This window comes from Hyperolius riggenbachi, chromosome 6 (assembly GCF_040937935.1).
Source record: "Hyperolius riggenbachi isolate aHypRig1 chromosome 6, aHypRig1.pri, whole genome shotgun sequence".
In the NCBI taxonomy this organism is placed as follows: Eukaryota; Metazoa; Chordata; class Amphibia; order Anura; family Hyperoliidae; genus Hyperolius; species Hyperolius riggenbachi.
This window is the reverse complement of record NC_090651.1, coordinates 169,584,074-169,598,068: the sequence shown is the minus strand read 5'-3', so window position 1 is coordinate 169,598,068 and position 13,995 is coordinate 169,584,074. Positions and strand designations below refer to the sequence as shown.

Here is a 13,995-nt window from a genome sequence, read left to right as displayed (position 1 = left end):
GACAAATTGTCTATAAATGGAGAAAGTTCAACGCTGATGCTACTCTCCCTAGGAGTGGCCGTCCTTTAAAGAGACTCTGAAGCGAGAATAAATCTCGCTTCAGAGCTCATAAATAGCAGGGGCACGTGTGCCCCTGCTAAAACGCCGCTATCCCGCGGCTAAACGGGGGTCCCTTCACCCCCAACCCACCCCCCGCAAAAGTGTGTCGTGAAAAAGTCGCTGGCTGTCTCTTCCTGGAGGCAGGGCTAACGGCTGCAGCCCTGCCTCCAGTCGCGTCTGTCAGCGGCGCATCGCCGCCTCTCCCCCGCCCCTCTCAGTGAAGGAAGACTGAGAGGGGCGGAGATACGCGCTGACAGACGCGCGTGGGGCAGGGCTGCGGCGGTTAGCCCTGCCCCAACCAGGAAGCGCTCCCCCGGTGTATCGAGGGGGATTTAGGGGTGAAGGGACCCCCGTTAAGCCGCGCTATAGCGGCGTTTTAGCAGGGGCACACATGCCCCTGCTATTTATGAGGTCTGAAGCGAGATTTATTCTCGCTTCAGACTCTCTTTAAAGAGACTCCGTAACAAAAATTGCATCCTGTTTTTTATCATTCTACAAGTTCCAAAAGCTATTCTAATGTGTTCTGGCTAACTGCAGCACTTTATACTATCACTGTCTCTGTAATAAATCAATGTATCTTTCCCCTGTCAGACTTGTCGGCCTGTGTCTGGAAGGCTGCCAAGTTCTTCAGTGTTGTGGTTCTGCTATGAACTCCCCCCTCTCTGCACACTGCCTGTGTATTATTTAGATTAGAGCAGCTTCTCTCTTCTCTCTTATCTTTTACAAGCTGGATAAATCGTCCTCTGAGCTGGCTGGGCTTTCACATACTGAAGAATTACAGACAAGGGCAAAGCTGTTTGCAGGAAGAAAAGAGCAGCCTGAAACTTCAGTGCATGAGAACAGGGACAAGAAACACACAAATGATCTCTTGAGATTCAAAAGGAATGCTGTATACAGCCTGCTTGTGTATGGATGTATTTTCTATGTGTGGACATACTGTACATCAACCTACTTCCTGTTTTGGTGGCCATTTTGTTTGTTTACAAACAAACTTTTAAAAACTGTTTTTAACCACTTTTAATGCGTCGAGGAGCGGCGAAATTGTGACAGAGGGTAATAGGAGATGTCCCCTAACGCACTGGTATGTTTACTTTTGAGCGATTTTAACAATACAGATTCTCTTTAAAGATGACTATAAAAGCACAGTGCAGAATGCTTAATGAGGTGAAGAAGAATCCTAGAGTGTCGGCTAAAGACTTACAAAAGTCTCTGGTATATGCCAACATCCCTGCTAGTGAATCTATGATCTGTAAAACACTAAACAAGAATAGAGCTCATGGGAGTATACCGCAGAGGAAGCCACTGCTGTCCACAAAAACATTGCTGTACGTTTACATTTTGAAAAAGAGCACCTGGATGCTCCACAGCAGTATGGCAAAATATTCTGTGGACAGATGAAACCAAAGTTGTTTGGAAGAAACACACAGCACTATGTGGAGAAAAAGAGGCACAGCACACCAACGTCAAAGCCTCATCCCAACTGTGAAGTGTGGTGGGGGGCATCATGGTTTGGGGCTGCTTTGCTGCATCAGGACATGGACGAATTGCTATCATCAAAGGAAAAATGAATTCCCAAGTTTATCAAGACATTTTGCAGGAGAACGTAAGGCCATCTGTCCACCACCTGAAGCTCAGCAGAAGATGGGTGTTGCAACAGGACAACGACCCAAAGCATAGAAGTAAATCAACAACAGAATGGTTTAAACAGAAGAAAATACGCCTTCTGGAGTGCCCCAGTCAGAATCTTGGCGTCAACCCGATTGAGATGCTATGGCATTACCTCAAGAAAGTGATTTATACCAGACATCAAAAGAATATTGCTGAACTGAAACAGTTCTGTAGGGGAATGGTCAAAAATTACTCCTGACCATTGTGCATATCTGATCTGCAACTACAGGAAACGTTTGGTTGAAGTTATTGCTGCCAAAGGAGGTTCAACCAGTTATTAAATCCAAGGGTTCACATACCTTTTCCACCTGCACTGTGAATGTTTACATGGTGTGTTTAATAAAAACATGGAAACATTTAATTATGTGTGTCGTGTTAGTTTAAGTAGACTGTGATTGTCTATTGTTGTGACTTAGATGAAGATCAGATCACATTTTATGACCAATATGTGCAGAAATCCATATAATTCCAAAGGGTTCACATACTTTTTATTGCTACTGTACCTGTTCAGAATGAAGGTCCGCCCCTCACATGCACTCCACCACGGGTCCATTTGTCCTTGGCTCCCAGCCCGATCCAGTTCTATGACCCTACATGGCGCTGGTTGATGTTACTCGGCACGTGATGCCATCTCATAAGTACTTAATCCTGGGCTGCTGCCGCTACACACAGAATCTCAGAAGCGCGCTTTGTGGGAAATGGTCTCATGATGTAATTTTCACATTGTGCTAATGTAATCACCAATTTGTTATTAAAATGCCATTTTCCACTAAAGTCTTCAACAATAACATAGAATTAAAAATATACAGGTAGTCCCCAGTTAATAAGCGAGATAAGGACGATAGGTTCATTCTCAACCTGAATCTGTCCATAAGTTGAAACACTGTGCTATCTATGTCCTCTGTGCCCTCCATGCATTCAGTATCCCCCTCTGTGTCACCTCTGATCCCCTGTACCTCCAGTGTCCTCCTCTGTGCCACCTCTGTCCCCCTGTTCCCTCAGTGTCCCCTTGTGCCTCCACTGTGTCTCTTTGTGCCTCATTCTGTCCACTTGTGCCAGTTTCTATCCCCCTGTGTGCCTCCTTCCCCTCTCTGCATCCTTCTGTCTCCCTGTGCCCCTTTCTGTCCCTTTGTGCCTCCTTCTGTCCCATTGTGCTCCTTTCTGTCCCATTGTGCTCCTTTCTGTCCCTCTTTGTGCCTCCTTCTGTCCCCTTATGCCAGTTTCTGTCCCTGTTCCCCTCCTGCACTTCCCCAGACCGGGTTGTACTGCAGTGCAGAGTATCGGGCATCGGAAGTAGCACTTCTCTCACCTGCTTCAAGCGCCTCCAGCAATGAGCAATCTCCTCTAACCCTGAACGCTCACTCTAATGCCCAACATTTCTTCTACTGAGGTATGTGACTTTAAGTTTGCTTACAGGTTTGTTTTAAAGGGAACCTGAACTGAGTAAAATTATCTAAAATAAACACATGACATAGCTGCAAATGAATATTACATACTTACCTCGCCATCAGTTCCTCTCAGAAGCTCAACATTTTCTTCTTACAGTGATCCCTTCCAGTTCTGATAATAGTTTGTCAGAACTGAAATATATCACTTGCTGTCAGTTAAATATCAGCTGCTGTCAGTTACAATTAAATGTGCAAGGTAATGTCCATGTTTCCCTATGGCGATATTACAGTTTAACAGTATGCTGACCAAGAAGCGGTTATGGGGTAATGGCCATACGCAGGACGCAGGAGAGGAGAAAGAGATTGAGGAGTAGACTACACGGGAGGTAAGTATGACGTGTTTATGTTTATTTTGACTTACTTTTTAGTTCAGGTTCTCTTTAAGGACTGGACTGGAGTGATAAAAAAAAATCACTCACTCTCATGAAAATGTATCACAACAAGCTAATAAGGCAAGCTTCTTATGAATTAACACTTAAAATACCAATCAATGTGTAGTGACAAGTTTTCACTTGCCTTATTATCACTGGCATGATCACCCCACGCACGCACACACCCAAAACAAACAACAAAATATTAATATTAAAATTGCATTGGACAAATGCAAATTCCTTGTACTTTGAGTAGCCGCAAATTGCAGTTCATACAGGCAGTCGGCATCACCATAAAACCAAGTCTTGAGCAGATCTGTGAGTAGGCAGTTATGTGAAGCTTGTTTCTTGTTGATGCTGTATTGCCTGTTGTACAGTAAATAATCTGGTGGTACAGATACCCCAGGTAGATGGTTTATATTTTATTATGAACTGAGAGGCATGGTCTAATAATGACCAGTCTGATGCAAGTAAAACTTTACCCTTATTTGCAGCTGCAGCAGTATATCCTAATCTGGAAGTGAGCATTGTCTCATCTATTAGTGATTTGAATAACCTTTAACATTTGGATTTTTTTTCTCTCTGTCAGGAATGTTCTAATCATGGATTTGAACCAGGTATGAAACTGGAGGCAGTAGATTTGATGGAACCAAGCTTAGTTTGTGTCGCTGCTGTGAAACGTGTTGTGCATCGTCTACTCCGTATCCATTTTGATGGCTGGGGTGATGACTACGACCAGTGGGTGGATTGCGAATCTCCTGATATCTACCCTGTGGGGTGGTGTGAATTAACTGGGTACCGACTTCAATCACCTGCAGAAGGTATTGCTTATCAATTTAAATACAACATTCATCTAAGAAATGTGTAATTAATTGCATGTGTAAGAAATGCACAATCTTAAAGGGACTCCGAGCAGTGCAGAAACTATGGAAAGATGCATATCATTTTAAAGCTCTCTTTCTCCTCTTTCCAATGATATATAAACCGCCGTCCTACACCTTTTAGTTTTCGCTATTTTCGCGATTGAAATTGTCGCGGCTGCGATTTCGATCATGAAACCAGAGAAAACTAAAAGGCGTAGGGAGACGATTTAGGTGTCGTCAGAAAAAGGAGAAATAGAGCTTTAAAATGATATCCAACTTTCCATAGTTACTTGTATTACACAGGGCGACTTTTTTCTAAAGTCAGCAGCTCCATTCTGCTGAATGCAGCTGCTGACTTTGAGAAAAAGTCGCCCTGTGTAATACAATGTAACTATGGAAAGTTGGATATCATTTTAAAGCTCTCTTTCTCCTCTTTCTGACGACCCCTAAATCGTCGCCCTATGTCTTTTAGTTTTCTCTATTTTCGTGATCGAAATCGCGGCCACGGCAATTTCAATAGCGAAAACTAAAAGGCGTAGGGCGGCGGTTTATATATCATTGGAAAGAGGAGAAAGAGAGCTTTAAAATGATATGCATCTTTCCATAGTTTCTGCACTGCTCGGAGTCCCTTTAAATGGCAATTTCTATATCAGGCGGTTTTCTGTTGACTTTGCAATCCTTTGTACACATTTATGTCACAGTTAACATAAAGTATACCTAGCCGGCAGCTTGGGTGTTTTAAGCACATAAACATTAAAGGAGCTGACTGCCTTACAGTGATCTTGGAGAATTGTTAAGGTGCCCATTAACGGTACACTTTTTAGTGAACAATCGTATTTTCAATCAGATTAATCAGATCGTATTGCATGAAAACACAGAAGCTGATGGGCCCTATCGATCTTGAATGATCACATTATCAACACTCAAAAAAGTGTGGGGAGCTCAGAGCTGGTATGCAAAAACATAGTATGAATTTTTATTGGCAATAATAACCATAGCAAAATGGCAAATAGACAAACAAGGACTGTAAACACACATATACCCTCCCATAAAAACACTGTGGGACCGACAGGTATCTGGGAGAACAACGTCCTGATCGGAGTGCACTTCTATTGTAATCAAAATGTATGCATACTTAATTCTTCAGGCCCAGAACTAACCACGATATCCAGCAATTCCTAGGAAAGTCCGCAGATATGCACTCAATCAATCCCATGTGTATATTATAAATACACGCCTCTACAATAATATGTGTACACCCTCATTACAGTTACTATGTGTTGTGTCAAACCTCAACCCCTGCCACAACTGTCCCATGTATGGAGGATTCACTCACGTGACCAGGACAGCGTCGTCAGTCCACCAGGTGAAGCTAGAACGGACCGCGGCATCTCCAAACAGGCCCTTCTGGTCAGCGGATATCTCGTGTGAAGTCTTAACACTGTGCGTACATGGAGACGAGTCACAACGCGTACCATGTGGCAGGGGAAGGAAGAGTGGTGGAGATGATACGCAGACTGAATGTCCGGGTGAAGCAGCGCCTCACGTGACATGTTTCATCACGACCTATGTGACTTCTTCAGACGTGATTACATTATGAATCGTTTTCTTAAAGGGAACGAGAGGTGAGAGGCATATGGAGGCTGACATGTTTATTTCCTTTTAAATAATGCACATTGCCTGGCTGTCTGCTGATCCTCTGCCTCTAATACTTTAATCCATAGACCCTGAATAAGGATGCAGATCAGATGTATATGACAAATCTGACCAGATTAGCTTTATTAGGTTTCACACCTCGAGTTCCTTTTAAAGAAATTATCCTTCTGTTTGGCTGATTTTGTAATAGATATGATCATAACTGCATCGAGAGATGATTGTAGGTTGGATTCTTTAGTGGTGTGTATTGACTAAATGCGATCTTATGTTTAAATTTGAATGATCTTATTGAAAATATGATTGTTCGCTTAAATTTTTACCATTGATGGAGTTTTAGTTGTCTGACATAGTTTCATGAGAACCAATCCTATAAGAACTGGACTCTGACTTTGCCTAACAGGGCAGAAAATTACTGTTATATTCTAACTGTAATCCTCAGTTAGATGAACGTTCCCCAAGAACATTTGGGAAATAGTGATCACAACATGATAACGTTTTATCTGGTGATTGAAGGGCCGCAGGGAAGCAGGACCACTAAAACTAGGAATTTTAGAAAAGCAAAGTTCAATCAACTCAGGCAGGCACTAAGTTTGGTGAACTGGGATAATGTACTACAAGGGGAGGACACTTAAAGAGAACCCGAATTCTAAGAATGATATCCGCACACAGAGGCTGGGTCTGCCTATACAGCCCAGCCTTTGTTGCTATGTAGTGGCCCCCCAGGCCCCCCCCCCCCTCTGCGCTCTGCTATGCCCCCATAAATCACAGCCAGGCTGTCGACATGCAGCGCGTCGCAGCATGCTGTGTTTACCTATGTAGTGTCACTCTCGCCGCTCCCCCCGCCTCCTGTATAGCTCCGGTCCCCGCCCGCGTCCCTTCCCTCCAATCAGCGTGACACTACATAGGTAAACACAGCCCGCTGCGTGTCGAAAGCGCAGCTGTAATTTATGGGGGTGTAGCAAAGCGCAGGGGGGCTTGGGGGGACACTACATAGCAACAGAGGCTGGCAAGCTTTTAAACTTATTCTCAATCAATATTGTAGTATGTGTATCTCATATGGAAACAAAACGTCTAGGAATAAAAACAAAGGCCTCTATCGATGAATAGAAAGGTTAGAGATAAAATGAAGTCGAAAAAGAATGCCTATAAGGTCCTAAAACAGGAGAGAACCGAGGCTGCATTAAGCAATTATAAGGAGTGCAATACAAGTTGTAAAAAAAGAAATTAGGCTGACAAAGATTAAAGCTGAAAATCAAATCACTAGAAATATCAACTCTAACCCAAAGAAGTTTTACAAGTACATCAACTCTACAAAAAGAAAGGTTGACTGTATTAGACTCCTAAAGGATGAGGGTGGGAACTCAATGGTGGATGACCAAGGTAAGGCAGAGTTATTAAATTCTTTCTTTGCTTCTGTCTTCACAAGGGAAACATCACTGTTGCAAATTACAGATGCAGAGGCCCAATTTCCAATTGTAATATTAAATATTTAACACCGGAAGAAGTGAAGGCAAGACTAAATAAATTAAAAATAGACAAGGCTCCTGGCCCGGATGGCATGCATTCTTGGCTCCTAAGGGAATTAAGTTCAGTTATAGATAAACCCCTTTATCTTATCTTCTGTGACTCTCTTTCAACTGGCAGAGTCCCAGTGGATTGGCGTATAGCCCACGTTTTCCCATTATTTAAGAAGGGCAAACAATCAGATCCAGAAAATTATAGACCTGTAAGCTTAACATCAGTTGTATGCAAACTATTTAAGGGGTTACTAGAGATACTATACATGACTTCATAGTAGAAACTAATCTTATTTCTCAGCATGGGTTTACTAATGACAGGTCCTGTTTGACTAACATGCTCAGCTTTTATGATGTAGTGAACGCTAATGTGGATATTGGGAATGCTGTAGATGTGATCTACTTGGACGTTGCAAAGGCCTTCGACACTGTTCCCTACAAAAGTCTGGTGCAAAAGATGAGGATGCAAGGACTGGGGAAGAGTCTGTGTGCATGGATAGGGAACTGGGTAATGGACAGAAAACAAAGAGTTGTGGTCAATAGATCATACTCAAATTGGGTGACTGTTAGCAGTGGGGTCCCACAGGGGTCTGTACTGGGCAGGGCTGTGGAGTCGGAGTCGTGGTGTCGGAGTCGGAGCAATTTTGGGTTCCTGGAGTCGGAGTCAGGAAAAAATGCACCGACTCCTAATGAATTTGTAACTGTAACTAAAATAGAAAATATGATAAAATGTTCTATTTCTCAGATAATAGTCATCATAAATAATGTAAGACTAAGGAAGCAGGAGGAAATAAATTATATATCAAAGTACAAATTTTATTAATGACCAAAATACAAACACATATATATGTAAATCTATTTAAAATTGACCAGAACACACAGGTGTGCCACCATGTCTAGGCCAGATGGAAAGATGTAGGGGATCCCCTAAAGAAAATATTGATAGTGCGCAATCCATCAAATATCTTAATGCAAAAAGAGGGGGAAGCGACTCCTAGCAGGTAACATTGAAACAAAAAAAGAAACAAAAAAAAAACCCTTGGAGAAAAATATATCATTGGTTTTGAAGGCCAAGTGTCCAGGACCTAAATGGAAAAAGACATCCTAGTAAAAAAGCACAGGTGTATCAGATTCCGGCTGTGTTGCTGCAATGTTTCATTGGTTTTAAAGGCCAAGTGTCCAGGACCTAAATGGAAAAAGACATCCTAGTAGAAAAAGCACAGGTGTATCAGATTCCGGCTGTGTTGCTATAATATTTCCAGTGATTTTGCAGGATCAAAAGGCTGAATAACGGCTGATAGAGAGATTCAATCCATCACAATAGGTGGTCTTACTGCATATGTTATCACAAAATAAATATAATTAAAATATTTTGTGATAACATATGCAGTAAGACCACCTATTGTGATGGATTGAATCTCTCTATCAGCCGTTATTCAGCCTTTTGATCCTGCAAAATCTCTGGAAATATTATAGCAACACAGCCGGAATCTGATACACCTGTGCTTTTTCTACTAGGATGTCTTTTTCCATTTAGGTCCTGGACACTTGGCCTTCAAAACCAATGATATATTTTTCTCCAAGGGTTTTTTTTTTTGTTTTTTTTTTTGTTTGTTTCAATGTTACCTGCTAGGAGTCGCTTCCCCCTCTTTTTGCATTAAGATATTTGATGGATTGCACACTATCAATATTTTCTTTAGGGGATCCCCTACATCTTTCCATCTGGCCTAGACATGGTGGCACACCTGTGTGTTCTGGTCAATTTTAAATAGATTTACATATATATGTGTTTGTATTTTGGTCATTAATAAAATTTGTACTTTTATATATAATTTATTTCCTCCTACTTCCTTAGTCTTACATTGGTCATATTGAGAAGTCTCAGACTTGTGGAGGATTATCTGTGATACCAATTTTTAGGACCCATTTGTCTAAATTGCATCATAAATAATGAGTATATATACAGTAATAGCTGTGCTCAGTCCACAAAAATGAAATAAACCAATCAAAATTAGTTACTTGTGCTGCTTCAATAAAGCAATCCCCGTATTTTTAAAGTCAGATATACATACAGTATCTGATTGTGACTGTATATATGATATGTACACGGGAATCTCTTATATATATACTAAATAACATCTATGCTGTAAGAATAAAGCCTGATGTGTAGCTGTGCCACTAATAGAGATGGTCAATGAGATGGAAATAATTCTGCGTTGATTCTGATTTATGCAAATGCAAGAGAGCACTCTCTTTGCTCATGAAATCAAATAATTTGATATGTTGTTAAAATTTGGTTTGGTGACTACAAATTAAAGGGTACCTGTATTTTTTTTATACATACCTGGGGCTTCCTCCAGCCCCCTTCAGGCCAATCAGTCCCTCGCTGTCCTCCTCCACCACCTGGATCTTCTGCTATGAGTCCTGGTAATTCAGCCAGTCAGCGCAGTCCAGCCACGTGCCGCTCCCACAGCCAGGAACATTCTGCACCTGCGCAATAGTGCTGCGCAGGTGTAGTACGCTTCCAGCGGCGGAGTGTGTGCATGCGCACTATGCCAGACTGGCTCAAGTACTTGGACTCATAGCAGAAGATGCAGGTGGTGGAGGAGGACAACGAGGGACTGATTAGCCTGAAGGGGCCTGGAGGAAGCCCCAAGTATGTATAAAACTTTAATTTCATCTGTCTCAGGTTTACTTTGTTACACAGTAGTACTATACTCTACATATGCACTCTGCACAGAGCTGCAGGGAATCCACTGAGAATGTTGTGCACATTGAACAGAGAGGTGTTGTCTGTCACCCATAAACCTGGTTCAGATTGTGCATGAAGAATGTGTAATAGAGGAAGAATCTCCTCATTCACCTGCAGTGTACCTGCACATCACTCTTACATGTACCCACAGTTACATTGCCTAGGACCTGATCCATGTTCAGATTGTACATGAATAATGTGTAATAGAGGAAGAATCTCCTTGTTCCCCTGCAGAGCACCTGCACATCATTCTTACATGCACCCACAGTTACATTGCCTAGGGCCTGATAGATGTTCTTTGTTCTGGTTTGTACCTTTTACAAGTACTCTTAACAAGGACTAGTTTTAGTCTAAAGGGAATAAATATAGTAGTCTACATATCCTTCTCACTTCAGTTGTCTTGTAAAATTCCTAAGCGTTGGCAGTTAAGAGACGAACTAAATGGTTTAAAGAGGCGCCCTGGTGGTATATAAAAGCGTTTAAAAGCAGTTTAAAACCGAGAAAGGTTTGAGGTTGCTTACCTCAAGGACGACAAATCTTTGTAGGGACAAAAGATTTTATTGGTAGCACAGGCAAAGCGTTTCACGGGTCTGAGCCCACTTCCTCAGGCCAATAGCAGTGCCAGGCCAATTGAAATAGCAAGCTAAGGGAGCTCCCTTAGTTGGCTATTTCAATTGGCCTGGCACTGCTATTGGCCTGAGGAAGCGGGCTCAGACCCGTGAAACGCGTTGCCTGTGCTACCAATAAAATCTTTTGTCCCTACAAAGATTTGTCGTCCTTGAGGTAAGCAACCTCAAACCTTTCTCGGTTTTAAACTGCTTTTAAACGCTTTTATATACCACCAGGGCGCCTCTTTAAACCATTTAGTGCATCCCTAACCCCCATACGATACCCGTGTGAGGGGTGGAGGCAGAACATATGTGGTTTACACCACGGTGGACATCTGCCTCCCTTCTTTTTTCCAAGGAGAGCGACCGCATCCAGGTCCTTAGTGACCTCCCCGAGTGGAGTTGGGTTAATTGTCTCCACCTGCTTCCTGTGGTCGGTTGCCCCCTTGCAACCCACTCTTGTGAGTAGATTCTTATCTTCTACATTGACAATTTTGACTAAACATATTACACTATTGGGCTCCCGTGTTTTTTGTTTCCTGTGTTTTTTCCCCAGAAGGTGTGCTGACACCAATCATCCACTACAGTTAAGAGACGAATTTCACGTTACATACTTTTAATCAACAAAATTGTAATATGCAAATTAGAGGAGTCTGAGTCGGTGGAATCCTAAACTGAGGAGTCGGAGTCGGGGGATTTTTGGACCGACTCCACAGCCCTGGTACTGGGTCCAGTGTTCTTCAATTTATTTATTAATGACCTAGTAGATGCAGTAGAAAGCAATTTTGCTATTTTTGCAGATGATACAAAATTGTGCAGAATCATCATCTCTCAGGAAGATAGTGATCTATTGCAACAGGATCTGGATAGGATGGCTATATGGGCACATAAAATGGCAGATGCAATTCAATGTTGAAATATGTAAAGTCATGCATTTTGGTTGTATCAATGGTCTAGCACAGGCATGGGCAAACTCGGCCCTCCAGCTGTTACGGAACTACAAGTCCCACAATGCATTTGCCTTTATGAGTCATGACTGTGGCTGTCAGACTCCTGCAATGCATTGTGGGACTTGTAGTTCCTTAACAGCTGGAGGGCCAAGTTTGCCCATGCCTGGTCTAGTACCATACAAAATAAATGGGATACAGTTGGGGACATCAAACTTGGAGAAGGACTTAGGAGTACTCATCAACAACAAGTTAAATAATCGTATTCAATGCCAAGACGCTGCAGCTAAAGCTAATAAAATGTTGGGATGCATTAAGAGGGAAATAAAAACTAGAGATGCTAGCATAATATTGCCCGTTTAACTCTCTAGTAAGGCCACATCTGGAATATGGATTTCAGTTCTGGGCACCACATTACAGGAAAGATATTGCAGTTTTAGAGCAGGTGCAGAGATGAGCAACAGAATTGATACGTGGGACGAAAGGTCTCACTTACCAAGAAAGGTTAGATGAACTAGGTTTATTTAGTCTAGAGAAAAGTCGCCTTAGAGGGGATCTAATTAACATATATAAATACATCAGATGGCAATATAAAAGCTTTGCGGATGAGCTTTTTGTCCCTAGGCCTTCTTAAAGGACTAGAGGACATGATCTGCGCATGGAGGAAAAAACGTTTTAGCCATTTATTTAGGAAAGGGTTCTTTACAGTAAGAGTGATTAAGATGTGGAATGCATTGCCACAGGAAGTAGTTATAGCAAATTCTATACCTGCGTTTAAAGGGGGCTTAGATGCTTTCCTTGCGTTAAAAGACATCCATGGCTACAATTACTAGGTAATGCCCAGTGATGTTGATCCAGGGATTTTATCTGATTGCCATCTGGAGTCGGGAAGGATTTTTTTCCCTTTTGGGGCTAATTGGATCATGCCTTGTAAGGGTTTTTCACCTTCCTCTGGATCAACAGGGATATGTGAGGGAGCAGGCTGGTGTTGTACTTTGTTCTCTGGTTGAACTCGATGGACGTATGCCTTTTTTCAACCCAAATAACTATGTAACTATGGAAGCCTGTTTACCCAGACGCAGCATGGTTTAGCCCTGGAGTTATTTAATCTTAAAGAAAACCTGAACTGAAAATTAAGTCATAATATACATACACACGTTATACTTACCTCCTGTGTAGTCTACTCCTCAATCCCTTTCTCTTGTGCCGTGTCCTGTTTGTCCACTGTGATCAAAGGAATTCTCTGTCCTCCATTTTGAAAATGGCCATTACCCCATAACAGCTTTTGGCATAACAGCTGACAAAATGTTGTCAGAACTGGAAGGGATCATTGTCAGAAGAAAATGGTGAGCTTTTGAGAGGAACTGATGACAAGGTAACTATGTAATGTTTATTTGAAGTTAACTCGTGTTTATTTTAAATCATTTTAAGTGTATACTGAGTGAAGCTACAAAGCAACATGTGTTCTTGACCATTGGGGCAGGAAATTGTGTACAGCTGTCCCCTGTTGTCACTTGGCTCCTATATAGTGATCTGTCCAGATGGATCGCTGTCCCCAAATATATTTTTGTCTTTGCAGGGACTTTAGCAGATGTTCTCAAAGTGTGTTGCTAGTTACAAATCCTCCCCCTCTCTATGGAGAAATACAATACAATTGTTGAGTAAGTAAACACTAAGCATAACCAGATCAAAATGATGTAAATGATAACTGACTTCAAGTATGGCAAAATCTGTTTCTTTTTAGGCCAACCACACCAGCTCCAACAGCGTGTAGGTCCTAGCTACAGTATGGCAGTGTGCACTCATAGGTAAACTTAGACAAAAAATAAATAGTATGGGCAGTGAGGTCATATGCGACAGAGTTGTGTACATGCATAGTGTGAATGCACTCTTATAGTGTATGAGTAGTTTCCCATACCTACCCTCTAATAAGATAACTATAGCTGGTGGGAAAAAAACATTTTTCAGTCCCTAAAAATGCTATTATAAGACCTTAGCAAAGTACAGGAATATCAAAGACTGGGAGCATGCTCAGTCATCTACCCTTTCCTATTATTGTAATCATG

General features: G+C 42.0%; 1 protein-coding gene across 2 annotated transcripts in view; it reads left to right on the top strand.

The window, feature by feature from the left end:
• L3MBTL2 (L3MBTL histone methyl-lysine binding protein 2) overlaps positions 1-13,995 on the top strand; it is a 336,131-nt gene that overhangs the window by 313,676 nt on the left and 8,460 nt on the right. For both annotated transcript variants that reach the window (XR_011022081.1, XM_068240208.1), the window contains exon 14: positions 4,176-4,407. Coding sequence is in view for 1 of the 2 variants with exons in the window: in XM_068240208.1 (XP_068096309.1) it covers positions 4,176-4,407 (232 nt within the window). In the remaining variant the exon portion in view is untranslated. The remainder of the gene's footprint in view (positions 1-4,175; positions 4,408-13,995) is intronic.